At 38.6% G+C, this 26,946-nt stretch overlaps 4 protein-coding genes across 6 annotated transcripts; 3 read left to right on the forward strand and 1 right to left on the reverse strand.

Moving 5' to 3' along the window:
* Positions 1-100: 100 nt before the first annotated feature.
* LOC145479237 (uncharacterized) lies at positions 101-1,526 on the forward strand. The gene has a single exon (XM_081457544.1). The coding sequence runs from the start codon at positions 398-400 to the stop codon at positions 1,361-1,363; it is 966 nt and encodes a 321-aa protein (XP_081313670.1). The 5' UTR covers positions 101-397; the 3' UTR covers positions 1,364-1,526.
* A 1,743-nt stretch (positions 1,527-3,269) lies between these two features.
* On the forward strand, positions 3,270-9,577 carry LOC145479228 (synaptotagmin-2-like). 2 transcript variants are annotated; one of them, XM_081457532.1, is made up of 4 exons: positions 3,270-3,880; positions 7,233-7,897; positions 8,647-8,773; positions 9,262-9,577. In XM_081457532.1, coding segments are annotated over exons 1-4 (1,104 nt in total). In that variant the 5' UTR covers positions 3,270-3,879; the 3' UTR covers positions 9,573-9,577. The 2 variants fall into 2 exon arrangements, with proteins under 2 accessions (XP_081313658.1, XP_081313657.1); XM_081457531.1 differs by having other exon boundaries at positions 3,270-7,897.
* A 1,953-nt stretch (positions 9,578-11,530) lies between these two features.
* On the reverse strand, positions 11,531-19,154 carry LOC145479214 (kelch-like protein 23). Its single transcript, XM_081457508.1, has 2 exons — positions 18,987-19,154; positions 11,531-14,756 (listed from the first exon to the last, which is right to left on the reverse strand). Exon 2 carries the CDS (start codon positions 14,589-14,591, stop codon positions 12,123-12,125), a length of 2,469 nt encoding a protein of 822 aa, XP_081313634.1. The 5' UTR covers positions 14,592-14,756; positions 18,987-19,154; the 3' UTR covers positions 11,531-12,122.
* A 39-nt stretch (positions 19,155-19,193) lies between these two features.
* Positions 19,194-26,644, forward strand: LOC145479218 (kelch-like protein 23). Of its 2 annotated transcripts, none has more exons than XM_081457516.1 (2): positions 19,194-19,358; positions 23,515-26,644. In XM_081457516.1, exon 2 carries the CDS (start codon positions 24,244-24,246, stop codon positions 26,098-26,100), a length of 1,857 nt encoding a protein of 618 aa, XP_081313642.1. In that variant the 5' UTR covers positions 19,194-19,358; positions 23,515-24,243; the 3' UTR covers positions 26,101-26,644. The 2 variants fall into 2 exon arrangements, with proteins under 2 accessions (XP_081313642.1, XP_081313643.1); XM_081457517.1 differs by having other exon boundaries at positions 19,326-19,343.
* The last annotated feature ends 302 nt before the right edge of the window (positions 26,645-26,946 follow it).

Below are 26,946 nucleotides of genomic sequence, written 5' to 3' on the forward strand. Positions count from 1 at the left end.
GACGGCAAATCAACATTGCTTTTGACGCTTTTCAGACAGCTCTCATTCTGGATCAAGACATTCTAAAAAACAATGGCAAGTCTGGTGCTCTGAAATTTTTTCACTGGTAACTTGTGTACAAGGTTAAACGAAGCGATTGTTAAGGTCTCAAGCAAACAAGCTGTCAAGTACAGTACAATATACTGGAGGAAATAGCTTCAAGTTTAAATCAGTGGAGATCTTTTCGCCTTCAAAAGTAGAGGCTTTTACATCAAACGAGAAGAGAGCTTTAATTGATAGAACAGTAACAATCGAGAGCTAATATCTATATATTAGTTTCATTTCAAAGGAAGAAAGTCATGACAGCGCCAATGATATTTTATTTTTTAAGTAAACAAAACGAAAGAAGCTGGGAAATATGTTAAACACACAAATCACTTCGTATCTAGGAGCTGGACGACAAGGAGCAAGTTCCGAGAGAGCTAAAGAGACAAAGGAAGAATCATTGCTGGGAAAATCAGGAAAAATTGCAAAGTTTTCTCACAGTAATCGATGTACGCAATCTCGTGTTTGGATTGAATTTAAGAAGGCTGGTGTATTGTGTAGTTCCACAGATAGTTCTTGCCCGGAAATATGGAGTCCTTCGGACGAAGAAAAGCGAGAGAAAAGCGACATTTCCGCTAATCCTCACAGCGAAGAAGCGCGAGGACACTTTAAGTCGAAATTTAACAATCGCACGCCGTTATCTTTGCACCCTCCCGTTCCTATGGTAACAGATAACTCGGGTTTATTTCCTAACACTGAGGATGTGAACCCTGAGGAAACAAAGCGAATTGTGAGAAATTTAGAAAAAATTCGCGTCGAAAGAAACAAGACAGGCATAGAAAAATATGTTTTTCAACGAGACGGTAATGAAACCAAGGGCGAGAAAACTATTAAATTGGCACGCGAGAAAAACACGCTTCCAGAAGTCATTATCAAGCATCGGTTACATGAAAGGGAAAAGCAGCATTTTCTGCCAAGACTGAATGACAAAGTTTGGTCCGCTCCGCCGTCTTCGATGGATAGACCAATCGTTTTTGATAAAACAATTCCATTAGGTAATCAAGATTCGAGGGACCCATTTACAACCAAAAGAAGCGTACATGCGTGGAGCGCATGCGTAGTTCCCGCTACGCTAGTTGATTTTCCAGCTCGCAAGAGATCGCCTTTGATGACGTCATTGAAGAGGCCTCGAAAACGAGTCCAAAACAACATGGCGAACTCGTTAAGAGGTACTGGCAAGCCGGCTGCCTACACAGAGCAGAGAGCTCAAGTATTGCCCCAGACATCAGCAAGGAAGTCGTTATCTAGACTCCTTTATCCATCACATCATGGCTACTGACGGAAAAGTTTGGGAAAAAACAGAACTCAGTACGAATAGAAATATAAACTGAGAATTTCTTAGAGACAAGAATACAAAGAAAATGAGAAAAATGTGCTAAAAACTATTAAAAAATTGTAATGCAATAAATTATTGGCACGCAGAGTCACGTTAAAAGTTCACACGGTATCATAACACATCCGTACCAAACTTTTTACGTTACTCTTTGGTTGCAAATATTTTATTATATTATATTTTTTAGCATTTTTAGCATCATTTTTTTATTTGTATTTTATATTCGTATACCATTTTTTCTCTCAGTTGACTGGATAGTGAAGTTAAACAAACGTTGAAGCATCGTCATGGTCATATGGTCATTATGGTTTAAAGTTTCCGACATTTTATTACAATGTTTTCTTGCTAAATTATCAAGTCTACGAAAAACAAGCTCTAACTTTTACTAGTTGAACTCAAGTATCTATCGCCACTGAAGGTGAAGTAGCCTTGATTGAAACAACAAATTTGGTAGTTTTGCCCACTGTGCTCCTCAAAGAACTTATACATTGGAACCGGTACCCAAATGTGCGGCCAGTTTGGTAGTAGTTTGCGACTGTGATGGGAGTAAAGGCCAAGAATTTTTTAATCAAAAGGATTTGGCAGCTTGACTGCCGCTTTCGAGTAAAAAATTAATAGTTGTTTGCCCCGTTCTCATTCAACTATACAATAAATCGTGGTAAGCTCTCCTTTTCCGTGAATTAAAAGACGTTGAGAAAGCAAAGTGAATGCTGTGGTCTCTTAAAATGCTTTCTCAAGGAACATGAATGGGACCTGGATCACAAGTTATTATCAGTGGCTGGTCAATGGGAACCTCAAAGCGGGGTCGAGGAGAGGGGCTCAGAGAGTCTTGGTCCCGCCATTTGTGCGGAAAAAGGGCCCGCAAAGTCGAACAATTCTCACGGTCAGCTACCTACTCTGTCGACCAGGCCCCTTCGTCGTTTACTCCGGGCCCCTATCTTATCCAATAAACCTGGATCAACCTCGCCAGTGATGGATTGCACGATCCAGTAGGGATTCAGAGAAAAACACAATTCGTTCAATCCATCAAAGTCTGTAAACATCGGTAAACAACAATAGAACTACCCTGTGTAAACAAAAAAAAGGTCTCAACAAAATAGAAAGGTGTTAACAACATATCTCCAGCTAATAATAGTGTCTTGCTTTTTAACCTGATGTCTACATTACAATGTGATGAAAAGGACATACCAGGTTTGATAGCGAAAAACAAAATAAATTTCCGCTCAGTCTGTTGATCTGATCACTGTTTGAAGAAGCAAAATCTACGGGATTAAATTTCTTCAATTTGTTATAAATCACCAGGGAAGTCGCTAACACTAAGTGCGGAAGCCTGAATTACAGTCGTAAATCGTTATTAGCATGAAAAAGAACAGTCTTTGAGCTTACAAGAATACAAACACAGCTTGGAAGCAATGATGTGAATGTATTGTGATGCACTGTGTTTGCGCTAATCAGCTCAACTTGAACTACTACTAACCACAAAGGTGGTACTTTTCGTAGACGGAAATAACCTTTTTGAGCTGACCGAAAAATTTTGAAAAGCACCAGAACGAAGGTTGTTCAATTAATCAAAAACGTTAGTAATTGGTATGCCTCACACGACATAAATTGCCGTATTTATTCAAAATATAGAAATGCATTTTATGGAAAACAATTAACACGCGTATGCGACACTCACAACAAGAAATAGATTAAAAGGACAATGTACTCGAGACATTTCCATCAAGCCATTTGCACACATTTATTTACAAATTTTCATGCAAATTTGTGTTTTCGAGAAATATGTTTTCTTGGGAAAGCTTTTAAGTGTATACACTGGGAATTCAGGGGTGACAAATTTCCGGTCCGGCTAAACATTGTCCTGACTGGTAAATATATTGAACATTGACTGTGATTATAATGTCAAAGAATTGTAATTTAGTATAAATGAACGGGTTGAACTGCCGCCCCTTGCAGTTTCGAGGAAAGGCATTTGAATTTTATTTATGCTAGAAGTTCCTGTGAAACCTTGAACAAAAGATAATTTCTGTTTTGGTATCTTGATCATTTATTCTATTTCCGATGCAGGTTTTTAATCTAGGTATTGCCGCCACTACTTTAATGAAGATGGCAACCAAATAAATCCATGCTTGTCGATGGAAGATTAAATTTTTTTCTTCCTCAACCAATCACAGCTCGATCTGTCTTAAACTTGCAAATGAGGCACTCGAGACCTCCAGATCTGCAATAATGGCTTGAAATGTAGTTATCAGGCTCAGATAAGCATCGCACCTTCTCTTGCAGCTTAGAGGCATTTCGATTGAAGGTCAAAACTTTCAAAATCGACAGGGCAGAATTTTGCGATTTCGTGTGGCAATTTTGGACCCATTTTGCGCTGACGGTCAAAGCGGCGAACGAAATACACTCGGCTATAATTGAAGAAAGGCGTTTGCAATGGACAAGCCTCCGGGATTTTATCACACAGTAAGTAGATCATTTGCCTGTATTTGCTAGCTGAAACTACAGAGGTAGGTTCTTACCAATTGGTAAGATCTTTTGGGCAGCTATGTGTTTGGCTGAAAGGTGCGGCACTTTGCATGAGAAAATTTTGTGCGTGCGCTAAGTTGGAAGCTGGCCTATTGCTTTTGAAAGTAAAGTTACTTATCCGCCTTTAATTTGTAATGACCTGTTAGGGATTAAATCCTACTTATATTGCTTAAAAGCTCGACAAGGATTTACTTTCCATATTCTACCCCACACAAGCTGGGTAACACTCCCGTGCTCGACAAAAATTCACTGGATCAATTTTTCAGCCGGAGTTTCACCAGACTTAACAATTAATCTTTTGTCTCGAGAAAGCTTTTTCTTGTAGATTCTACAATGGTAGTGACAAAATTATTTCAAGGATTTCGCTAGAGCCGGATTAACGTGCAAGTCTGCAAATAAAACCCAACTGCCGAAAGCAATCGTCCGTATGTGTTTGCGACAGCACGGCGTTTATGAATAAAGATTTTAACCCGAATGCCAACTTCCTAATATGCCGCGTTAATGTTAGTTTCTAAAAGGAAGTCGATGCCATTTTCTTGAATATCTAGTTCTATTAGAGCAATGCTTCGTACTTAAACTTTGAAATCTTCCGGTAGGGTATCCTTTTGTTGACAAAGCCCGAGGTTCGTTATAGTGCCACGAAAGGAGCAATGGTTTCACGGGCTTTTCTGTGAAACATGTTTTGTAAGCATGGTAGAAAAACAGTTACTGCTTATTTCGTTACGGGTCTATTTTATATTTCGCAGTTTGTCATGTCGTGAATTTATTTCACTTGAAGTTTATGTTTTTCCAGAAAAATCGTGTCGTATCCAGGAGAATTTGTATGAGTAATTACAGAAATATATGCCATTTGCCGTATTTACCTCGCAAGTTGAGCTTCTGCCTTGAAATCTGAATTGCAAATTTAGGTCAATATTTTGAGTTTCTCTCAAATTTCAATCAATTGGTTGTCCTGGGAAACTGAAATTATCGCTCAGAATTACTTTAAAGCAGAATATAAAAAAAGTATCCAAACAAGCAAAGATTTGAAAGTGATAGATAGAATATGATACTTGAAAAAATAACAGTGAAATTCGCGAGTGGGTTCTTTTTTGTGGAGTGCTGTTCGCCTGAACTTGAGTAAAGAGTTTTTATACTAAAGATAAAGCTTGTGTCACGAGTGTTATGGTCTTTCGCGGGATTAAGCTCTCCCTTGAACAAATCTTTTTTTCTTTTCAGTTCTATTTTGTTGTCTGCATGACCCGGCTTCTTTATTGAAGCCGAGCTTTCCTTTTTCATGGATAACAAATCGTTATCGTTCACATAAACACTTGACTTTGTTCTGAAAATAACTAAGTGGAAACAGGTGTAGATGGAGGGCAACCGTACATAAGCACATTTCAGGATGAAAATAAAGATAAAAACAAGGGTAATAACTGCCTTGGGCAAATACAATTTTGAAATAGTATTTTCAAGGTTTGGATATGCGAACCCAACGAACGTTTTAATGGTTTCGTCAACATTGAATGTAGATCTATTTTTTAAGTTGTTCTTTTAACCAGATATTATGATTTCCTAATTAACGGCAAAAACCTCTTTATCCATTCAAACAATTTCTTTTTCACATTAAAAGAGCTCAACATGGTTTCGTCAACATTGAATGTAGATCTATTTTTTTTAAGTTGTTCTTTTAACCAGATATTATGGTTTCCTAATTAACAGCAAAAACCTCTTTACCCACTCAAGCAATTTCTTTTACACATTAAAAGAGCTCAAAAGACTGAGAATCAAGATTTGTTTTTAAAACACGCCAAGAATCCGCTGAATGGTTCGCTCCCGGCTGCTGTCGTTCCAGTGAACCACTTTCGTTCTGAAACAAGGGCGTTTCCAAATGAAGCTGGGAGGGTTTCTCATTCTGTATTTAGCACGAAAATCGGTCGCTGTAGTCCAACAGGTCATTTTAGATTGGGGCAAAATCAAAGTCCTATCAATCCGGTGATAGAAAAATTAGGTCATTTGGATGTTCAAATCAATAATCGAAAACATTTGTTCAGACTCAGTTTTTGAATGTTGTAAGGACGTTTTGAAGCTAAGGAAGACTTCAAAAATCTAGGTCGCTATTGACAAGTTGTAATGAAAAGCCGTTTTCTTGAGTTTGTAGTGCTTAAGTCTGCGCTTATTTTTAAAGGGATTGAGGTTGATTTTTGTATCTGTGCCACCTTTTAAGACATGCTAATGTAGGTTGAGTATATAAAAGACCATAAAAGTGTGCTTTTTCCAGTTGTTTCTGTTGTCCACATTCTGTAAATATACTATTCGGCCATGCATAGGGCATTACAAGAGAAAAATTTATGGCGGATTGAGCAGGAAAGATTTAGGAGGGCCTAGAAAGGAACTAGCCTGCAGTTTTCTGAAAAACAAGGGAAAGGATACTCATGTTTCAAACCCAGAGGATCAAACCAAAGCAACAAGGGCAATGTTGAGGGAAATTATGCCTCATCGATCCTGCTGACTGAAATCAGCTTCATGTTAAATATCACTGATATCATATTACTATTATATTCCCGATATGTCCGTCTGAATTCATCATTTTCATTTAACGTATTTAGACTCTTGTCTGAGCACTTGGAAGTAGTTGCTTAGAAACAAAATGACTCCAATAGGATTTCCCTTCTGTTCTGTCAAAACTAGCTAATTGTCGTAGCTCATTAAAAATCCTCCCGAGAGAAATTCAAATCCCTTAGGCAGCGTCTACTCTACGTCGGAGAAACTTCAAAACGCAGCTTTATTTCGACACACTAATCCGACACGAAACCGGAACTTTTCGAAAACGCTCTTCAAACCGGAGGAATTTGAAAACGACGGGTTTTCGTTTTCGTGTGGACGGAAAACACTTGACAACGGAGCTTTCTGAGAACGATGGCGTCACGGTAATAAACTGACCGAGTTTTCCTCAAACTCAAATCCGAAATGACCAGAAATTGTTGCGTTTTCAGAGTGAAATATCCGTTTTCAACCCGGCGTGGCGTGGACAGGGCCTCAGATTCTCGTTTCTCTCTTTGTTCATGCAAGAAATCTCATTAAAACCGGCCAATAAATAAGTGGGGTCTTCTTAAACTTCTTATAATTTGATAATATGAGTTAGCTCTAGTCGAAACGACACCTGAATCTGAGTTTCGTGTGAGTATAGCTGTGTAGTTTTCGTTGTACCAGTGTAGAGGACAGTGTGTTAAGATGTCTGTAACCTTGTCACTCTGTATCACTCTGCGCAGAAGCTTTATATTTCAAATATATTCCCTTTGTTTTGTAGTGGCCGTGAAATTATCTTTGGTCTTAGCGGTAGTGGTCGGGGTAGCCTCGGCCCTAGCCGCTGCGTTATTAGCCGTGTTGTGCAAGTGCTGCTGGGTATGGTGGCGATACCGCAGAACACATCGCAGACGCAGCCCTTCTCAAGAGACTTACGTCATAAACCAAAAGAGCCATTGGCCAGCAGGAGGGTTTACCTATCAAAGTTACGAGAACGGTTCTGTAGCTGATTATGACAGCATCTCAAGCGGAGAAGAGCCCTACATTGTTGAAACACCCGGTGACTTTGGAAAACTTCAGTTCTGGCTTGATTTCAACAAAGAGGAAGATGTGTTAATCATAGGACTGGTGCAAGCCAAGGGAATTATTTGCAGAACGAACGTCCAAACAGCTTACGTTTATCCTGTCATTCAGCTCCGCAAGGGCGACAAAAAATTGGACGAGAGGGAAATTGAAAAACAGAAAATGACGTTCGAGCCGCAGTGGAACGAAGAAGTGTTGTTTTCGTTGGACGGGAACTCAACCGATACACTCTCGTTTTGCATACAATTGATTGAACTGGACGCGTTTTCAAACTCGCATATGATTGGTGAAGTGGAGTTATCCCTGAACGAGGCAGACTTTGGGACGCCGCAGCCCGTGTGGTATGATATCGCGGGCGAACCGAAGGTAATAAACATCACTTAGAAAATTCTCGATCTGCAGCATTTCTTACACCATTGAAAGTTGAACTTGGCTGGGAAATAAAATTCCTTCTTAAAATCGTTGAACGCCAAGGGTCACGCAAAAAGTTTGGAACGAACTGAGTCTTTCTGTGCTTTTAGAATATCAAAAACTAATTTAAAAATATCAAACTTTGATCTGCGTTTGACGTTTCGACGTTTTCTTCACGTCATCATCAACTCAACTGAATAAATAAAAATGGGCACGATTACGTTACACGAATATAAAATAAATATCCACTAAGAATCCTCAAGAGACACGAATACAAAGAAAACAACGCTAAGAAATGTTTAAAATTCTACAATAAAATATTTGCACGCAGAGGGTCACGTACAACAATCTTTAAATCAGCTTTAAATGAATTTTGATAATATTTAAAGCATCATTGTCTGTAAGCTAAAGGACGGTTATAGACAGTGTTGATCTTTATTTTGCTGCTCTCGAAGGCCTGGAAATCTTTAAGATAATTGCATTAACTTTCAACGACTCGTTACTGAAACAAAGAAAGTGTGCATGCTATGCTCAGCTCTCTTTCACAAATCTTATCATGTCTTTCATGTCATCTTTTCAAATCTACTACTGAAGAATTACTACGAAAACACAGCCTGCGTTTCCGTTTTAAAATGGCGATCAAAACAATGGACTTTTATGCTATGAATGACTTATCAGCTTCTTTTCATTATCTTTCACTGCAGAAGCCACCTCACGAGTACGTTGGTGAGCTGCTTGTCTCGTTAAACTACTTCCCTACCACTCAGCGTCTGACGATTGTCATCTTAAAGGCACGAAACCTGAAAATAGAGTCTACATCAGGGCTATGGGGTAAGTGCCATACTATATGACGTCATGATAACCCTATGTTTAACATCAACTGGCTTTTGTTTATGGCGCTTGACTAGCTTTTAAGCGAGAACTGAAGCCTGTAGAAAAGTGATATTGCCATAATTGTTAACTCCATTAGGGCGGTTTTCAACTGAGTGTCGTAAAACCAAAACCAAAATAATCACTCTAGCCAATCACAAAGGACATATACAATAGAATGAGCCAATCAAAACTCGAAGTAATTACAGGCAGCTGACGCAAAGCGCGGCAAAACGAGTGCGAGCGAGTAACGATTGGTTTTGGTTTCACTTCTGATTGGATGAAAAATTGGCGCGAGGTTTTTTAAGCCAATCGCGTAGCGTAGCTGATGCAAAACCAGTTACTTTTCGACACTCAAGTGAAAACCGCTTTAGCAGTAAGACCGATTGGATAAGCAGGCGAATTTAATTTGGAACACTGCATGATCGAATCTTTTTTTTTTATCGCAGGCCCCGCTGTCAAAGTGTTCCTCATGTTGAACAAAACCAGGTTGGGTCGAAAGCGAACTGCCATGCAGAAAAAGACATTAAATCCCGTTTACAACGAAGCTTTCACATTCAAAGTTACATCAGACACCTTACAGAGAGTTACCTTCAAGATCCTTGTTGTCAATAAACACTCACACGGCGCCGATCAAAACATCGGTCATGCGTTACTCGGTCAGCAGGTGACCGGAAGTGGATTTTCACATTGGAATCACATGTTAGCCTCGTTGAGGAAACCCATTGCCATGTGGCACCCCATAATTCCTGGCGCGTAAAACCGTGCTGGGCACGTGACTTGCGAGCCTACCTGTATTAACGGTACTTTGTATAAAGGAAACTTTGCTATTTATTTCAATTGTTTGGATAGAGAATGAATCGGGAAAAGAAAAGAATATAAATTGTAAATATTACTAAGGATAGTTAAATGTAAAACATAAGAGTAACGTTTCTTTTTAAAATGTGGGTGTTTGACAGTGCAGGGCATTGTTAATTAACGTTGCGACGTTTGAACTTTTGAACTTTTGAAACTGAGCTCATATTTGTGAGTGACATGATCACTTCGTTCCTTATTTAAGACAAAAACTTATTTTTCTCACATTAAAACTAACCAAAACTCGTTCACGACCTATTAAGTTATTTCAAATTTATGAACTGAACAAGTTATTATTTACATAGAAAATGGTTTATTTTTAAACGGGGAGACACTCTTACTAAATGTACCCACTTGCCCCGTTTAGAGTTTATGTTAACCATGTTTTTGGTTACATGGTCATTCCCGGCAAAAATTTGCAGTAAATACCAAATTTAGGGTGTGCTCGTGACTGAAATAGAAAAGCTGGGGGAGAGGGGAAGGAATGGGAAAAATGGGTTATTGAAAAATTAAACAGGGCGTACAATTTTATCTGCAAGTTGCGTCAAAAATGTTGAGTTTGGGTATAGATAGTTTTTGAAAGAATTGAAGGGTTTTGTTTGTATCAAAGGCCATGGCAACAAATAGGGCTTTATGCAAAAGCAGGCCAGTGGCTGGTCCAATACCTGATCTCTCAATTCCCACCCTAGAAGGGTCTGCTTGTCAGGAGTGGGGTAGGGGAGGCGTTGGTCAGACAGTGGACGGGTCAGTGCTATGAACCAGATTGTAAATTCTGTATGACAGAGTAATATTTATTGAAAGGTCGTGCATCAAGCTCATTGTAGGACCTCAATGCAGAGACTGTGAAAGGCAATAAAAGGTTTGTTCACCTGCGCTGGCGTCCATTGTTGTTAAGCTACTCTGTAACTTTGAAAGAGAATTCTTAATTTCCTTGTTTTTTTTCTATCGACCTGTAATGGCTGGCTGGACAAATAATTCTAATAGGACTGAGTGGAGTCCAATTCGTATAGGTAATTTGGAGCAACTTTGGAATACCCGAACACTTATCATCGTTATGCATCGACTTTTTCCCCGACCGTATACGTCGGAGTCGCCAACTGGATGCTTCGTGATCTTCTGAGAAAATGGACCGTACGAACTTAAGCTTAAACATTTTCCACAGTGTGTGTGGAATTTATTCTTCTGTTAATGTCTAGTTTCAGGTTACTGAGATTCAACTGATCCTTAGAAACAAGCAAAAATACCTTGGAAGATATTCATGGGAGGTGATCACGCCAAGACGCCCACCAAACTGTAATCGTCTGTTTTCCAAGAGATCTGGGTGGCCTGTGGGGGGTGGAGTGCGGGAGTGTTCACGTTCTACAAGGGTGAAGTGGGACTTATCAACATAATATCGACTTGCATAGAGTGAGAGGGGTGGTTATATTGGATCTCCAGTAATTCAATAAAACCCGATAGTAGCATTGTTTCCGCCCCATCACGATGAAGAGAACCGTCGTGGAATCGGCTCTTTTTTTCTTCAGTCAGACACTAATTGAAATGCGTCCTGTAAATAATGAAATAAACCAGATTCTTCGCAACCGATATTGTTGGGTATGCTGGAGTTGAACTGTTTGTTACTCGTTTTCCGAGCTAGCACCGATGATTACACAAAACACAAGTGACACTACATCAGATTTCAGATTTTAGTTTGACTTTATCAGAGCAAATCCTGTTTACACTGACAAAAGACAGACACTCTAAACGCCAGCGCGGTTTAAAAGCTATATTTACACAGAAATAAAAACTCTCTTTAACAAGAATGGCGGTAACGTGGCCCATAACCTCAGTCTCCAATCCGAGGATTAATAGCAATTCTTTTGTTTTTCTGTCGTTTCAAGCGTTGAAAAATAATAACGGATTCTTACTTTAATTTTAAACAACATATAGTACTGTTTAAAGGTAAGAATCCATCTGCATGATTCAAGACTATCCAGGTTCAGTCAATCTCGGCAAATATTTACATCGCCTTAAGCTCGGCAAAAATTCGAATTTTCTGCTAGCAATTACCATAAAATTTCAATGACAGGAACCTCAAAAATACTCCCCTCCCCCGAAAATAATTTACCAAGATTTTTTGGGGCAAATCCCTATAATAAATAAAAATATATGTAAATTCATCCACTGTTCTTTGGATGAAAGGTAAGAGAATTAATCTCCAATAAAGGCCTCATTCCCAAGGTAATCCCTATGAAGTTATTTTTAGACCACTTCGGATTTTGGAAATCCTAAAAGAGTATCTGTATGCAATTGAAAAATTTCCGGGCTTATTATTGAAAGGTTACGGTACTTTAAAAAGTCAAGTAGCCTGTGAACAGGCTCGCCTCTGGCATGGCACCGGAAGACGTGAGAACCAGCCAGCGGGTGTAATCTCAATCAAGCCGGATCGTTAATGACTTTTGGAAACGTCGCCAGCTTAGTAATCTTTGAGCGCTTTGATCATGTCTCTTCTGCTCAGAGGCATAATGGCACCATATGATATGTCAGTGGGCCAAGTGAACAACGAATGCAACGTCCTAAAATCACCAGAATCCGGATCTACAAAGTAAAAGTCTGCTTTGCACAGTCCATCCGCACACGTGCTAAAGTCAAGGACAGCTATTACTCCATTGATACATGTCACATAAGGTCGCGTGATCGTCTCTTCTTCGAACTTGGCCAAATCTTGTTGTGCTGCTCGTCCACTCACATCCGTACTCTCCACACCACGCGCTGTTCCTTCCTCTCTGCTTCCGCCGGAAGTGAGATAAAGAAAAGATCCTTCGTCTGGGTTTCCTTTGAAGGTGTACATCTTACTTACCTGGATTGCGATCACCTGCCAGTCATCTGTCACTGGATCGTAGACTTCGCAGTCAGTTGGGGTGATGTCTTCACCTCGTTCTCCACCAATCACAAATATCTTGTCATTGTGGACAAACGCAAAAGCGCTGGATCGAGGCTGGTGCATGGACTTCACATATGACCAGCGGTCTTGCTGTGGATCGTACTTTTCCACACTCTTCAAGCACTCCCTGTGAGCCGAGCCATCAGTGCCTCCAAACACAAAGATACACTTATCCTTGTAGTTAACCGCTGTGAGTTCGTACCGCGGCTCGCACATATCTGCGACTGACGCCCAGGTCTGCTTTTCGACGTCATACCGTTGAACAGTCTTCACTTCCGCTACCTCTTGCATGGACATCCCGCCAATCAAATAGATATACCGGCCCATGGTGACAGCGGCGCAATCAAAAGTCATGGGTGCGGAAGGCTCTATGTCACAGGTTGGTGCAACACCAGCGTTTGGAATGAAATGTCGCGCAGTCAGAGGATTCCTGTGGAAAGCGAGCTTGGGATTGTTCCATGGCACCTGCACGTAAAGTCCAGAGCTGGTGTAAATCAGCGGGGTACCATACGCCAGCATTGACTTGTTATGAGGAATGCGAGCAATGAGAGACCAAGGACCTGCAAAGGGAAGCCAGTAACACAGATTGTAGGAGTACGTGTAATGCAGTCTGTGGGTTAGTCCAAACAGCACAACGTTGTGGAAATGCGCCGACTTGCACACATCTTCGGCTGACACTTCTTCTTTCAGCTTGTAGCCAGACAAGGGGAGCAAGTCATCCATCTTTTCTTCAATTGCCAGTTTCTTCAGGTAGAGATCAGGAATAATACCCACATGGATGAGATTGAGAAGTCTCTTAAATGACTCTTCTCGCTCCTGCTTTGAATGCTTGTACCAGCGAATTAACGATTCTAACATTTGCGCCTCGCTTGCCACAATATCATCATTTGAAAGAAACCATCTCATGTCTTGGTCCGTGATGTCAAGAAAATCCCTTGTGAGCGCAATGCTCCAAAAGTGGTTACACATCAAATTTAACATTTCTTGGTAAACCTCATCGAGGCAATCAAAACTTCTCACCAGAGAATATATGAGCCAAAAATTGGACAACTTTAAAGAATCTCTTACAAATTCAATAATCCTTCGTTTCAAGCGCTCTATCAGCAGATAATCACTGGCTTGAAGCAAGCTCCTGACATTGTCAAAAGTGATGGAAATCTCCCCGCTGTAAAGAAAATTCAGTAGCTCCTCTATAATTGCCTCATCTATAACAGCAAAGTCCACATTGCTTTCATAAACCTCTTTCATTTCAGACCGAACAAGTCCTTTGAAGTAACAGCTGACAGCCGCCAGAATATTCTTATGAACTGGAATCACCAAGCCACTCCCTGTTGTTAAAGTAAGATCACAGAACAATCCATCGCGCTGAAATGCCAACAGTGTGGACAATAGGGCTCCTTGACAGTGCGAATTAAATGTTTTTACTCTGGGAGGTATTTCATCACTGGCGGCATTATTCGAAGCCAAAGCCATTTGTTTCCTTAATGGTTCCAATAAATCCGGCACACCAAAAATCTCCAAGGACTGGAGCATCGTTGTTGAAGTTTGATGATCCAGTTTACATATTCCAGTGTACAGTAAAGTGAGAATACTCTCCATAACACCAGGCTCAACTTTGGCTAATTCATGGCAGATGGCTTGGGAGCTTTCATTTTTAGAGAAATACTCCTTAAAGAAACCACAACTCGCAGCCAGTACATTTTTGTGAATGGGGAAATCCTTGCCATTCACTCTAATGGTAAAATCAGTAAAAACACTATCCTGTCTGAAACGGTTAAGTGTTTCAAGCAAGAAATGTTGGTATAAAACCTTTTCAGTATCTTCAGCACCCTCACTGTTTTCCTGTGTCGTTCTTGATTCTACGTCTCCTATATTATTCTCCTCTTCACTTGTCGCCACAGATATCTCCACATTGCACGGTTCTATTTGTTCTATTGGTTCTAAAGGGTTTGCTTGTTCTTCAGCAGAAGAACATCTGCATTTTGTCAGTACACCACCCATTTGGATCAACACCGACACGAGTTAGGATTTACACAAAAACTGACTTACGAGTCACACTGCACACAACAATATCTTCTTCTCGGCACATGGGCAGGGTGTCCACAGTTATGGTCATTTTCACTTTGCATAATTCAGGGAGCCAGATTCACAAGTAAATGTCTCAATCTAAAATGAATAAAGAAAACTAACTTAACAATTACTTTGTTCTCGCAGTTTAGAGTAGTTTCTGGAGAACTATTAAAACCCAACACAAAACCAATAATTTAATACACAAAGGAAAGCTGGTTAGTATTCTCAGATTTCAAAGAAAAAGCTACAAAAAAATGCATGTACATGCTTGCCAAATTGTGCAAAGCACACATGCTTAAGTACTATCATGCACAGTTTTAAGACTTGGAAAATAGCGCATACAGCAACATGTAAAAATGTTTCTGCAATCATTATTTTCCGAGTTTCACCCTCTCCAATAATTAAAAACTAAATTTAATTAAAGTTACAGTCGAACCTCTATTAAGCAGCCACCCATTTAACGACCACCTATTAAGCAGCCAACCCTTATTATGCAGCCAGTTATCAAAGTCCCAAATTTATTGTCAGTAAAATACTGTAAATAAAACCCCTATTAACCGGCCACCTCTATTAAGCAGTCATGGCAACCTATTGGTCATCTAGAGAAGGGTTTTCCTAATTGTCTTTACCCCTATTAAATGACCACCCAAAGTTTAAAAACTTTGTTTTGGAAAAGGCGATGACAGATAAGAAGAAATACAAGGTGACAAGTGATAAAAACATTCAAACACATGTTTATAATGATTGTCTTGATGTGACTCCATATTCACTACAAAATTAACCCGATGGCAAAAATATTCAAGGTAAACAAACCCCTATTAAGCAGCCACCTCCCATTTCCCCGAGGGTGACAGCTTAGTAGAGGTTTGACTGAAATTTAAAGCTCTATCAAATTTACATTTCCGTGGTTCTACTTTCATCAATTATGAATTTGATGAGAAAAAAAGTCTCAACCAGTTAAAAAATACTATCATGTTCAAACTCACTACCCTGTGAGACAGAGATTCCCTCCTTTTTCTGCTCAGTGGGAGATGAGAAAGGAACTTCTGCTTATAACTAGTCGATCATTTGATTAGCTGGCATCTACAACTAGGGATGAATAATAGTACTGGGCCACGTTGTTCAAATCCCGATTAAGCTAACCCAAGATTAGCAATAATTTTAATTTCAGTTTTGTAACTTTTCGGTGAGGTTTTCTCTTTATATTGTTTGTCCTTCAGTTTTTCCTCTGAATAATCTCAAACTACACAAAACATAAGCAATTTAAAACACTTCTATGCAAGAAAAATTAATACTTTGGTTAACTTTTAATCCTGGAGTAGCGTTCATTGGCTTTCGAACAACCCAGCCCTGGTTGTTGACAAGTTTCAACCGGTTTGAAACTAACACATGACAGATAGGATTCAAAGTGCTGTCCATTATCACAGATAGGATTCAAAATGTTGTCCATTATCAAGAATGCCAGCAATAGAAAATATAGAAAATTATAATTGGCAACACTGTACTGACATGGGTTTACCACATATGCATCAAAATTCAAAACTTTTGTCTGATAAATAACTGGCAATCTTTGATCTTTTGGTGTTTGCATGGTTCCAGCAACTATTGCTGTACATTAATTCACCTTCACAAACTATTTGATGTCAAGGGAGCTTGATGTGACTGTTGATAGGTTAACAAATTTAAGGTTTTGTTTAAGCTTACATGTATTCCAAAACAGCTTGTAATATTTGCCACTAGCTTGCAATTTGAAAAGCATGTACTAGTTAGATTACTATAATCTTAAATAAAGTCAATGTTGGTTTAATTCTTCAGTTTCTTTGTCACTCAGTATTTCATGGAACTTTACAAAATTTCTAGTTTCTCGAACAAATAAATAGTAGAAAAGCTGGAATTCAAGTTATTTGCATGACTCAGCCAAAATAGCTAGAAATTTGATTGTGTGTGAACATTTCCCATAACAAAACACAAAACATGCAATATTAACTACTTAATAACCGAGAGTGAGGTCGTTACGGGAAAATCTCAAACTGAGGCCTTGCCGTATTGACCTTGCTATCGCTCGGTCAATACGGTAGGCCGAGGTTTGAGATTTTCCCGTAACGACCGAACGGTCAAGGTTATTAAGTTGTTTGTTATATGGCTCATCAATAAAGAGAAAAATCATTCGAGCGGAAGTCGTCAATTTACATCTGGCCATGCGCACATTTACCGATTCATTCATCGTCTCAAACCTAGGGCAAAACTACACAGTCAGTGAATTTCACCACTGTATTACGTATTCCGTTAAAAACACTCATTTCTTTACGGAAAAGTCACTGTCACAGCCTCAAAAACGTACTTTAGTATCGTGGTACCACAAGTTGATGGGGAAGTTTTTCCGACTTTTGGGGCGAAACGTCAACGCATATAGAAAAGACAGCAAGTGCTTCAAAATTGTCCAAACCAACCGTCTTTCGGTGAAAGAAAATACTAATGCTTCAGAATGCACTGCTCAAAATAAGCTTAACTCGATCTTCGCATTCGCTTTCAACAACATATCTTCGTCTCCTTCATTCTGGGATTTATGGATGAACATTTCAAGCCTTGTGAACGTCTGCAGTTATCAGAAACACTGCTACCGACAGAAACCGCCCAATTGTTTACATCTGATGATCCTGGAAGCTGATTTACACTTGCTTGTGTCAAAGCGAGGGAATCTATTTGACGAGAACTTTGACGGAGTTCAATACTTCGGTAATTGCTGTGACTAAGATGATAACTTATAAGTTTCTTTGTGGTGTTCTGCTCAGGATGCATGGCAGATCTGCCGATGGTGTTTTTTACTTAGCGATTTTAGCTTTACTTAAGACTAGGCAAACTTTGATTGTTTTTCACTAGTGCCCACCAAGGTTACCAACTGGTAAGTCATCTATATAAATTTTATTAAAGAAATATCTCTAAACTTTTAGCTACTGATATTCTCGTACTGATTTTAATCGGCTTTCATCGCTTCAATGCGCTTGAATTTTCAGAACTGGGCTCTTCCTAATTTGCATAATCCGTAATCGGCCCATGGGCATTACGGGAGAATAATGCCCTACAATTCAGTGACAATTAACCAATCAGAGCGCGTGTTATATCGGCCACAAGCCAAAGCCATATAATAAATATGGGTTATTGACCAAGCATGAGATCAAGATGGATGGATATTGGCCAGGTTCTTTTTTTGGATGTTTACGGACCGAGACAGAGTCGAAGTCCATAGACACCCAAAAAAAGAACGATGCTAATATACAGCCATCTTGACCGGACAAGATTGGTCAATATAAGATTTATTATATGGAAAAAGAAGACTATTTTCTTTCAGGACACAGCAGGTAATCCCTAGCGGGCAAGATAGTGTCATCTTGCCCGCTTGAGTAGCCAATCACAGTACCGGATTTGCTTCATCCTGCCCGCCCACAGAGCTAGCCATATAATAAGTTGACATAATTTGAGCAAACATGATAGCAAACACGATTGAGCAGTTGCAAGCAGAGGTTCCCTCTCATCTCTCACTAAGCAGAAAGAGAAGGGAATCCTTGTGTTGCAGGGTAAATCACACTAAAAGTATCTCTACAACAGCATTTCAATTTTCTGCATAGAATATCAACACAAAAGTAATGAACTCATGTTACCCATCAAAATAAAAAGATACCATAAACTGCTGCTTATAAGCTCTGGGCTTATACAACTTCGTACAGACTTTTAGATGGGCTTATAAACGAAGGCCAGGACTTATATCCAAGGGGGCTTATAACCGGGATAAAAAACTGTTTCCAAATGAGCTATAGCTGCATATGTCAATCAACATAGTTTTTTCATTTATTGGTAATTAAACATTAAAACATCATAATAAAACGAGTTCAAAACAAGGAAGGCTAGAGCAGGGCTTATATCCGAGGGAGGGGTGGGGGCTTCTAATCAGATGTATTTTTTGGTTTACAGATAGCTGGGCCTGTAACCGGGGGGAGGCTTATAAGCAGGGGGGTCATAGTTGGCAGTTTACGGTATTAGGCTTTTTATAGTTTGAATCATTCACTGAAATTATAAGCTTATATATTAAAGCTTAATAAGAGTCAAAATGGAAGATCATATAACTTATAAAATTCTAGTAAGCTTTTGTTTACATCCTTCGGTAACATCTGCTCCTAAAAAAATGTACGACAAAATAAAGTTTACTTTATGTACGCTGTAGACTGTAGACTTGATAACTGGCATCTTACATGTTCATGTAAGCTACACGATTTTTTTCCCTCGTTCGATCTGATCTTCATCTCATCGATGTTATTAAAATTGTCGTACCTCATTTGTAATTTCCCATCCATTAGATAACAATGATCAGCAACGTTGCAGAGTACTACTTCACTTGATATCATTTGACGTTAAATATCGATCGATCAGGCTGGGCTGTAAAAAAACACGAAAATGTCAAATTTCCGTAGTGCGCCACGCCATGTTGAAAAATCACTCGGTTGGAAAAGACTGGGAACGAAACCCTCGCCTGACTTCGGATCGGTTTGTATGATGTCAGGGCGTCGGGGAGTTCTCGGATTGCCGTCCGCCATCTTTGCGGCAAGAGCAATTTTGTAAGATGTCTATGATGTGCTCAAACACTGACCATTCAAGGGGACAGATCAAATCCAGGTTCAATTCAGAGAGGTAAAAGTGAGCGAGGTAAAGATCTAAACATGACAAGCTTTTATTCAGTGCGTTTTGTGCATGGTAGCCGGAGAGAACCGAGTATCTATCTGTATAAATATCACATTAGGATTGTTAATGTTGTCTAGGCTTATATCAGGGAACTGCCGAAAATCTCCCTTTTTGCCGTAATAAAATCACTATATATTGGCCATAAAAATAAAACTGAAACAAAAAGATAGCTAATAGAAATGTAGTAGCTGTATTCAGTATTGACCCAAGTATACCATACCCCCTTATTAATTTCATTTGTTATTCATGCATTGTTATTATTAGTGGGCTTAATAACTCATGAATAAAAACTGTAATTAATACGGGGGTATGGTGAGCGGTCTGTGTTTAACCTCTTCCAGGGTCATTGTGTTGTGTTCTTGGGCAGAACACTGTACTCTCAAAGTGCCTCTCTCCACCCAGGTGTATAAATGAGTACCAGAGAATTTAATGCTGGGATTAACCCTCTGATGGACTAGTATCCCATCCAGGGGGAAGTCGAAATGCTCGTAGTCACTTCATGCTACGGAAACTATGATAAGCTCTGGCTGTATTGGCCACTGGCCTGACACAACAACAACAACAACAACAACAACAACAACAACAATTTATTGGTATTCCCATATAGATGGTGTTACCTAAATGCAGAATCGCTAAATAAAAATTCAAAAACAAAACAAAATACAACAGCAACCAGAAAGAAAAATAAAAATAGTTAGTTACAAGATTCTTCATTTTAAGTTCCAGGGTTACAAAGTTCTCTTATTTGTAGTGCTTCATATGTAAAGTAACCTAGTTTTTTACAAATAAAAGTATCAGCATTGTTAAATAGAAATATTGTTTTCTCTGTGTTATTAAAGGAATCAAATTTTGGATATTTCTTGATGATGTCATTTGTGACTTGTTGTCTAATATTATTGTATTGGTCACAATGAAATAAGAAATGCATTTCATTCTCAATTTGGTTAGAACGGCAGTACTGACAAATTCTAAGAGTTTCAGGTAATTTAGGAGTACAGTGTCGCCCAGATTCAATTCTAAGATTATGATTACCACATCGGAGTTTTGCCAAAGCTTGTCTATGTTTGAGGTTCATTACTTGTTCTAGGTACTCAGATTTGCTTACATCTCTTTTAAAACTTGAGTAGAAATTCAACTTTCTGTTAGACCGAATTATCTCCATTTGGTGTCTTTTCATATCGTTTGAGATGTGACATTTTAGTTTTTGTAAATTATGTTTGATGATTTGTTCATTGTAATTGTGTGTGTTTATATTATGCGGGTGGTTTTGGTCATCTAAATAATTTTTGATGATTTCATTGACTGTTAACATGAAAGAGGACTTTGCTTCATTTGCCAGTTGATTGGAAATATTGAGGCATTGTTTGGCAATGCTATCTTCTGGGAGAGAGACAAGATGTAGCCAAAATTTAATAATTTTTGGAAGAATATTAAATTTTAATGACAAACGTCCTGTTTCGTTTCGAGCGGCAATATTTGGTGCTCTTCTGTTGAGGCCGAGGTAATATTTGTAAAACTGTGTATGAAGTCTTTCCACAGGGTCTTTTTCCCATTTTTTGAGGTTTATGCTATCGTATGCTCCCCAGATTTCGGATCCGTATAAAAGTATAGGTTGAAATAGAGTATCAAATAGTTTATTACACATATTGATAGGAAGTTTATTGAAATCAAGATAATGTTTGGATGCGAAAATGGATCTTCTAGCCTTCTCAACTAAAGCCTTTTTAGAATTTGAGAAGCTTCCATTAGTGTTAAAAGTAACGCCAAGGTAGGTGTACTGTGAAGCCTTGGCAATTGGATTTCCATTTAGAAAGAAGGAAAATTTGTCACGTGTTGATTTACGATTTTGTTTTTGGAAAATTAGGGTTTGCATCTTTTTTAAATTAATTTTTAATAACCATTTCTCGCTATAATTTTGGAGGGTATTAAGTTGGTTTTGAAGACCAGCAGCACTGCTTGATATTAATATGAGATCATCTGCATAAAATAAACAATTGAGAGGAGACCCATTTGGTAAAATAATTGGATCTGTACCAGTTGAGGATTCTAGTATGCGTGGAAATTCATCTAGATATAAGTTAAATAGCAATGGTGAAAGAATACAACCTTGTCGTACTCCTCTGTTGTAATTAAAGAAGGAGCTTCTTTTGTTTCCGTTTTTTATAGCGCATTTAGTTTTTGAATACATATCAGTGATTAAACGATAAAACTGTCCTCCTATTTTATTGTATAATAACTTGTGTAATAACCCATTATGCCAGATAGAGTCAAATGCGTTTTGAAAATCTATGAAGCAGCAAAATAATTTGCCTTTGTTTGTGTGTTTTACATGTTTGTCAATTAGTGTTCTTAAGGAAAAGATGTGGTCGGTTGTTCTGAAACCGTTAAGGAAACCAATTTGAGAGGAATGTAATAAATTGTGATTTTTAAGATAAGTGAGTAATCTTTTATTTAAGACAGCCGAGAATAATTTACCCAAACAGCTAGTGACACAAATGCCTCTATAATTCGATGGATTAGACTTGTCCCCTGATTTGAAAATAGGACTTATTAGTCCAGTAGACCAATTATCTGGATAGATTCCTTTATTGAGTAGGAAATTAAATAATTTTGTTAAAGAGGTAGTTAGATAAGGAATTCCACATTTTAACATTTCACTCCTTATTCGGTCAAGGGCAGCAGTTTTCTTATTTTTGAGCATTTTTATAGAATTTTTAACTTCATCCTCAGAAAAAGGTTGATCTAATTCAGCAAATTGTGACAGGACTGTTTCTCTGTCTTTGAACTCTTTGATTATTTCATCTTGTTTCTCACAGAAATTATCGGCATTTGGTGCCGAATGTAATTGTTGAAAGTGATTGTATAGCTTGCGTAAAGGAACATTCGAGTCAGGTGAAGCTTTTTTCTGAGTCGATAAAGATCTTAAATTGGTCCAAAACTCGGTTGAGGTTCTAGTTTTAATGAGTTCATCAATTTTGTCATCCCGATATCTGAGTTTTTTATGTCGTAATAACTGTTTGTACTGTCTTCTCACAGACAGATATTCTAGTCGAGTTTGCTCGTCGAAAGGATTTTTATGGGTTTTATGTGAAAGGCGGCTTAAAAGTTTTCTTACATTACTGCAGTCACTATCAAACCAAATTTGAGAGTGCCTTTTTTCGGAGTTCTTGTTCACTTTTACCAACGGTAACGAATGTTTGGCAGCAGTTTCTAATATTGTTATGAATTTATCTACTATTTCGTTAACGTCTCCTACATGAGCAAAGTTTAAAATTTCAAAGTCATGAATCAACTTGTTAATTTCATCGGATTGTAGCGCAGAAGTGAATGAGTCTTTAGAATCTTCTGTCCACTTAAATTGTCTAGGAAGGTTGAAGAATTCACCTTCGTTACTTGTCTCTTTGCTATTTAACAATGATGAGTCAATTTTTATCCAACTTAGTAGCTGGCAATGGTCTGAAAAAGGTTTTGGTTCTCGAACAACAAACGTTTCGAAACGGTGCAGAATTTCATGACTAACAATTATATAATCAACCGTACTGAAACCTTGATTTCCGTGAAAAGTAATTTTTCCGAGCGAGTCACCTTTGCATCTTCCATTCAATATTCCTAAATCTAATGATTTACACATCTCTAGGAGATGTTTTCCTAGATCGTTAACATTATTATCAAAACTTTTCCTGGGCGTTACCACAGTTGGTAAAGGGGAGTCACCCCCTGGTACAAATTTATAATTGTCGTTGCTGATGAAATCATTTTCTATTCCCGTGCGAGCATTGAAATCACCCGCTAGAACTATATAACTATTTCTTTTGAAAAGATTTATGTCATTTTCTAAATTTAAAAGTGTATCAGGATTAAAATAAGGAGAGTGTTTTGGAGGAATGTAACATGAACATAATAAAATATCTTTGTCTAACTGAAGAATGTTTTTAGTTATTTTTAGCCATATATACTCAGGGGTCTGTTTGACAAGTGAGAGACACAGAGAGTTGATTCTTCATAATTTGAAATATACTTGGGTGTGGTTTTAATACCTTGGTATTGTTTTCTTTTATTCATATACATTATTTTGTTACCCTAACCAGATCAAAAATGAATGTTTTTCTTTCCTATATAGAAGTTCCAGCTATGTGCCAACCAGTTAATTGTATCCTGCAATCTGACTTCTCTGCTCTTAGAGGAAATAATGGAGATTCTAGCTGTAAAGGGAAATAGTACAATCTGTCATAAATGCAGATGTAGTGCTCATTGTACAAGCTTCAAGAGGACACTTCCATAAAATGGGTGCCTTGTTTTCCAAATGCAAATGCAATGATCTTGCAGCCGCTGCTGATTCAGACCCTACTGAAACACTAGAACGAGGAGAGCCATCAAAAGGGAAAAATCACAAATTGCCAAAATCACAAAAGTTGACAAGTGAGAAGGCAGAAATTGAGCAGTACAGCATCTCTCTTGCAGAAACTCTCAACAGCTTCCGACATCAGGAACTTTTTGTTGATTTTCAAATTGCTGTTAGTGGAGGAGCTTTTCCTGTACTCAAGAATGTGTTGGCAGCAAGTTGTAAGTTCTTTAGAGACTTGTTTAAAGTATCGGGAGCTGCAGCTTGTTACGAACAAATGTGGAACCGACTGCTCTAGGAGATGTTCTCAATTTTTTTTACATTGGAAAATGCAGACTTCAGGGTCAACAGAAGGCTCTCAGCATTGCAAACTTCTTGGGTATACAGGATTTAAAGGAACCGTTAGAAAGATACCTTTCCTTAGCAAAGGAGAGCTCTGCTTTTGACTCTACTGGCATCTGGGAAGAGTTCTTTTTTTGTCGTGAAGAGTCTCTTCTGAAAGCAATAATGGAATTTTGGGTTGAGGGATTGTTTTGTGACCTTATATTGACAACTAATAGGGGAAAGATTGTTCCAGTCCACAAAAATGGCTTACCAGCTGTCAGCTGTTATTTTCAAGGGCTAGTCAGGTCTGACATGAAAGAGGTTCATGAAAACAATGTGGACTTTAGCATGGTTGATGAAACAGCTGTCAATGAGATATTGCATTTCATTTACAGTGGAGAAATTTCCATCACTTTCCACAACATAAGGAACTTGCTGCAAGCCACTGACTACTTGCTGATAGAGCACTTGAGAACAGCTATTGTTGCATTTTTGAAGGGTTCGTCAACCGTGTCAAATTTCTGGTGCATATATGATTTAGTAAAATCATTTAATTGCCTGAGTGAGATCAACAGAGACATTCTACAGTTGACTCGTTGCAATTTTTGGGAAATTGCACAAGCAGAGGAATTTTTAGAAATTACTGAGGAAGATCTCAAGTACTTTTTGTCAAATGATGATATTATGTCCAGTGAGGCTCAGATGTTGGAAACTCTTATCCGTTGGTACAGGTATTCAAAGCCTCAAAGAGAAGAATCATTTAAGAATCTTCTTCACTTAGTTCACATGACCAGTATTCCAGATTTGTACTTGAAATTTCTCGCTGAGAGAGAAGGTATTGATGAGTTAAATTCTTACACTGGCCACCAACTTAGAGCAAAGGTTTCACTAGATGACTTGAAAAAAAGTGCACACTTCTACAACCTTGTTATGTTTGGATTGGCACGTGATCCAGATTGCCCTGGAAATCAGTTTTGTTACTGGCTTCCATTTGCTGGTCCTTGGTCATACATTACATACTCATGCAGTTGTTTTGAAACAACTACGCCTTTGGTTTTCACCGGTGACGCTTTTTACCTACGGTTTTACGAGCTCAACCCTCAACTAACTTTCTTTAAGAACCCTTTGAGTGCTAGACATTTCAAACACAGCTCCTCCTTGTGTTCACCAACTTTGGTAGAGCGTGTTAGTGAAATCACTGCACCTCAGGATTGTGCTGCAGTTCCATTGGGTAGCAGCATCTATTTTACAGGTGGACAAGTTCATTACGAAGCCTGCAGCACTGTTCAACGATACGACATTAACACACAATCCTGGGAGGCTGTCTCAAGCATGCAAGAACGGCGCTACTACAACTCAGCAATCAAATATAGAGACAGGTGTATTTACGTCTTTGGGGGCATTGAAGGTGTGGGGCGTATAAACCACTTTTACAAATCAACTGTGGAGAGATATGATCCACAGCTAGACACCTGGTCATATGTGGCGTCTATGCAGCAACCTCGACGTGATGGGTTGGCTTGTGTTTTTGGAGACAATATCTTTTCGACGGGAGGAGAAGGTGCAGAGTGTGCTTGTGCACCCAAATGTGAAGTTTATGATCCAATAACTGATGTATGGCAGATGGTTTGTTTCCAGATGAAAGAAGTTTATACTTTGAAATCATGCCAAGATACTGGCACCTTCAACAATGAAATGTTCTGCAATGACAATTCCAGTGCTAACAGTGATGCGATAGAATCCGACCCTGTAGAACTCAACGTTTGTATGCCACAAGATGAGGAACTCTATGATCGTGCTTATCTCTATAAGCCCTCAGTGACATGTTGTAATGGTTGTTTAATTATCTTTGGTTTTGGTTCATTTTTAATGAAGAATTTTAGGTTACCATTTTACTTTGTGGACCCAGACACTGGCAATTTTAGAATCTTGTATTCATTGCCATCATGGCCCAGGGAGACGTCACGTGGGATCATTATGCCACTCAGTCGAAGGGACATGATCAAAGCACTCAAGGACTACCCTGGAAACATTTGTTAACTTGTCTTTTGTAAAAACAGACTGTGCTGTTTAAGTGACAGCAAGGAACAGTAATCATTTTGAGCGCAAGAAAAGGGAAACCATGACCCTGGTATTAACAGATATGATAGAAAATACAAATGTAAAAGGGGATCCCTTAGGAAATGTATGAGAAACTTTTGTGGGTTTGTCTGCGTGCCAAAAATATTACTGAAATTTGAAATAAGATTATGATAATAAGAAACAGGAAGACAATAAACTTATCAAACTTACTGTTTGGTCTTGTTGTCCTGCGTGAGCGTCCTTGCTCCCATGTCTTCCCATGTATACTTAATATGACGAGGTGTTTATTCAAGGAAGTTGTGTTCACTTACTAGAATATCTACGCTAAAAAGTGGAAATCATTAAATGGGAAGCTAAAAAGTTACAAGGAGAGAGATTTCTGCTTGTTTGGAGATCTTAAGAAAAGAGAATCACTGAAGTACATTTTATTTTATGATATTTAAAAATATTTTTATTAGGAAAATAGTTTTTGTGAGACAAGAGTAAAGTGAATATTATATACTCCCGGTTAACAGCTGTGAATCATATCAAAGGCTCACAATGAGCTTTAGATATACATTAATGGTGAGAGACAATATTAGAAACGGTTTGACAATAACTTTAAATGGAAATTTCAATCTTCTGATAACAGCCGCCATCGCTAACATCATGAAAAGTATACTACCTGTAGAGCCCATAGAATGTCCCAAAAACGTCAGAGATCCAGAAAAGCTGATAACTAACATCCTAGAAATGTTCTTATTTCTTCGCTACTGCGCAAAATAGTCTGCTGTCTAGTTAAGGCAAGCCAGCAATTATCGGTTT

The sequence above is a fragment of the Orbicella franksi genome, chromosome 2 (assembly GCF_964199315.1).
Source record: "Orbicella franksi chromosome 2, jaOrbFran1.1, whole genome shotgun sequence".
Taxonomy (NCBI): Eukaryota; Metazoa; Cnidaria; class Anthozoa; order Scleractinia; family Merulinidae; genus Orbicella; species Orbicella franksi.

Bases quoted from the DNA above. Each gene is read 5' to 3' on its own strand.
- LOC145479237 (XM_081457544.1), top strand. From the start codon at position 398: ATGTTAAACACACAAATCACTTCGTATCTAGGAGCTGGACGACAAGGA.
- LOC145479228 (XM_081457531.1), top strand. From the start codon at position 7,157: ATGTCTGTAACCTTGTCACTCTGTATCACTCTGCGCAGAAGCTTTATA. The intron at 7,898-8,646 runs GTAATAAACATC...CTTTCACTGCAG, and splicing joins ATATCGCGGGCGAACCGAAG to AAGCCACCTCACGAGTACGT. The intron at 8,774-9,261 runs GTAAGTGCCATA...TTTTTATCGCAG, and splicing joins GTCTACATCAGGGCTATGGG to GCCCCGCTGTCAAAGTGTTC.
- LOC145479214 (XM_081457508.1), bottom strand. From the start codon at position 14,591: ATGGGTGGTGTACTGACAAAATGCAGATGTTCTTCTGCTGAAGAACAA.
- LOC145479218 (XM_081457516.1), top strand. From the start codon at position 24,244: ATGGAATTTTGGGTTGAGGGATTGTTTTGTGACCTTATATTGACAACT.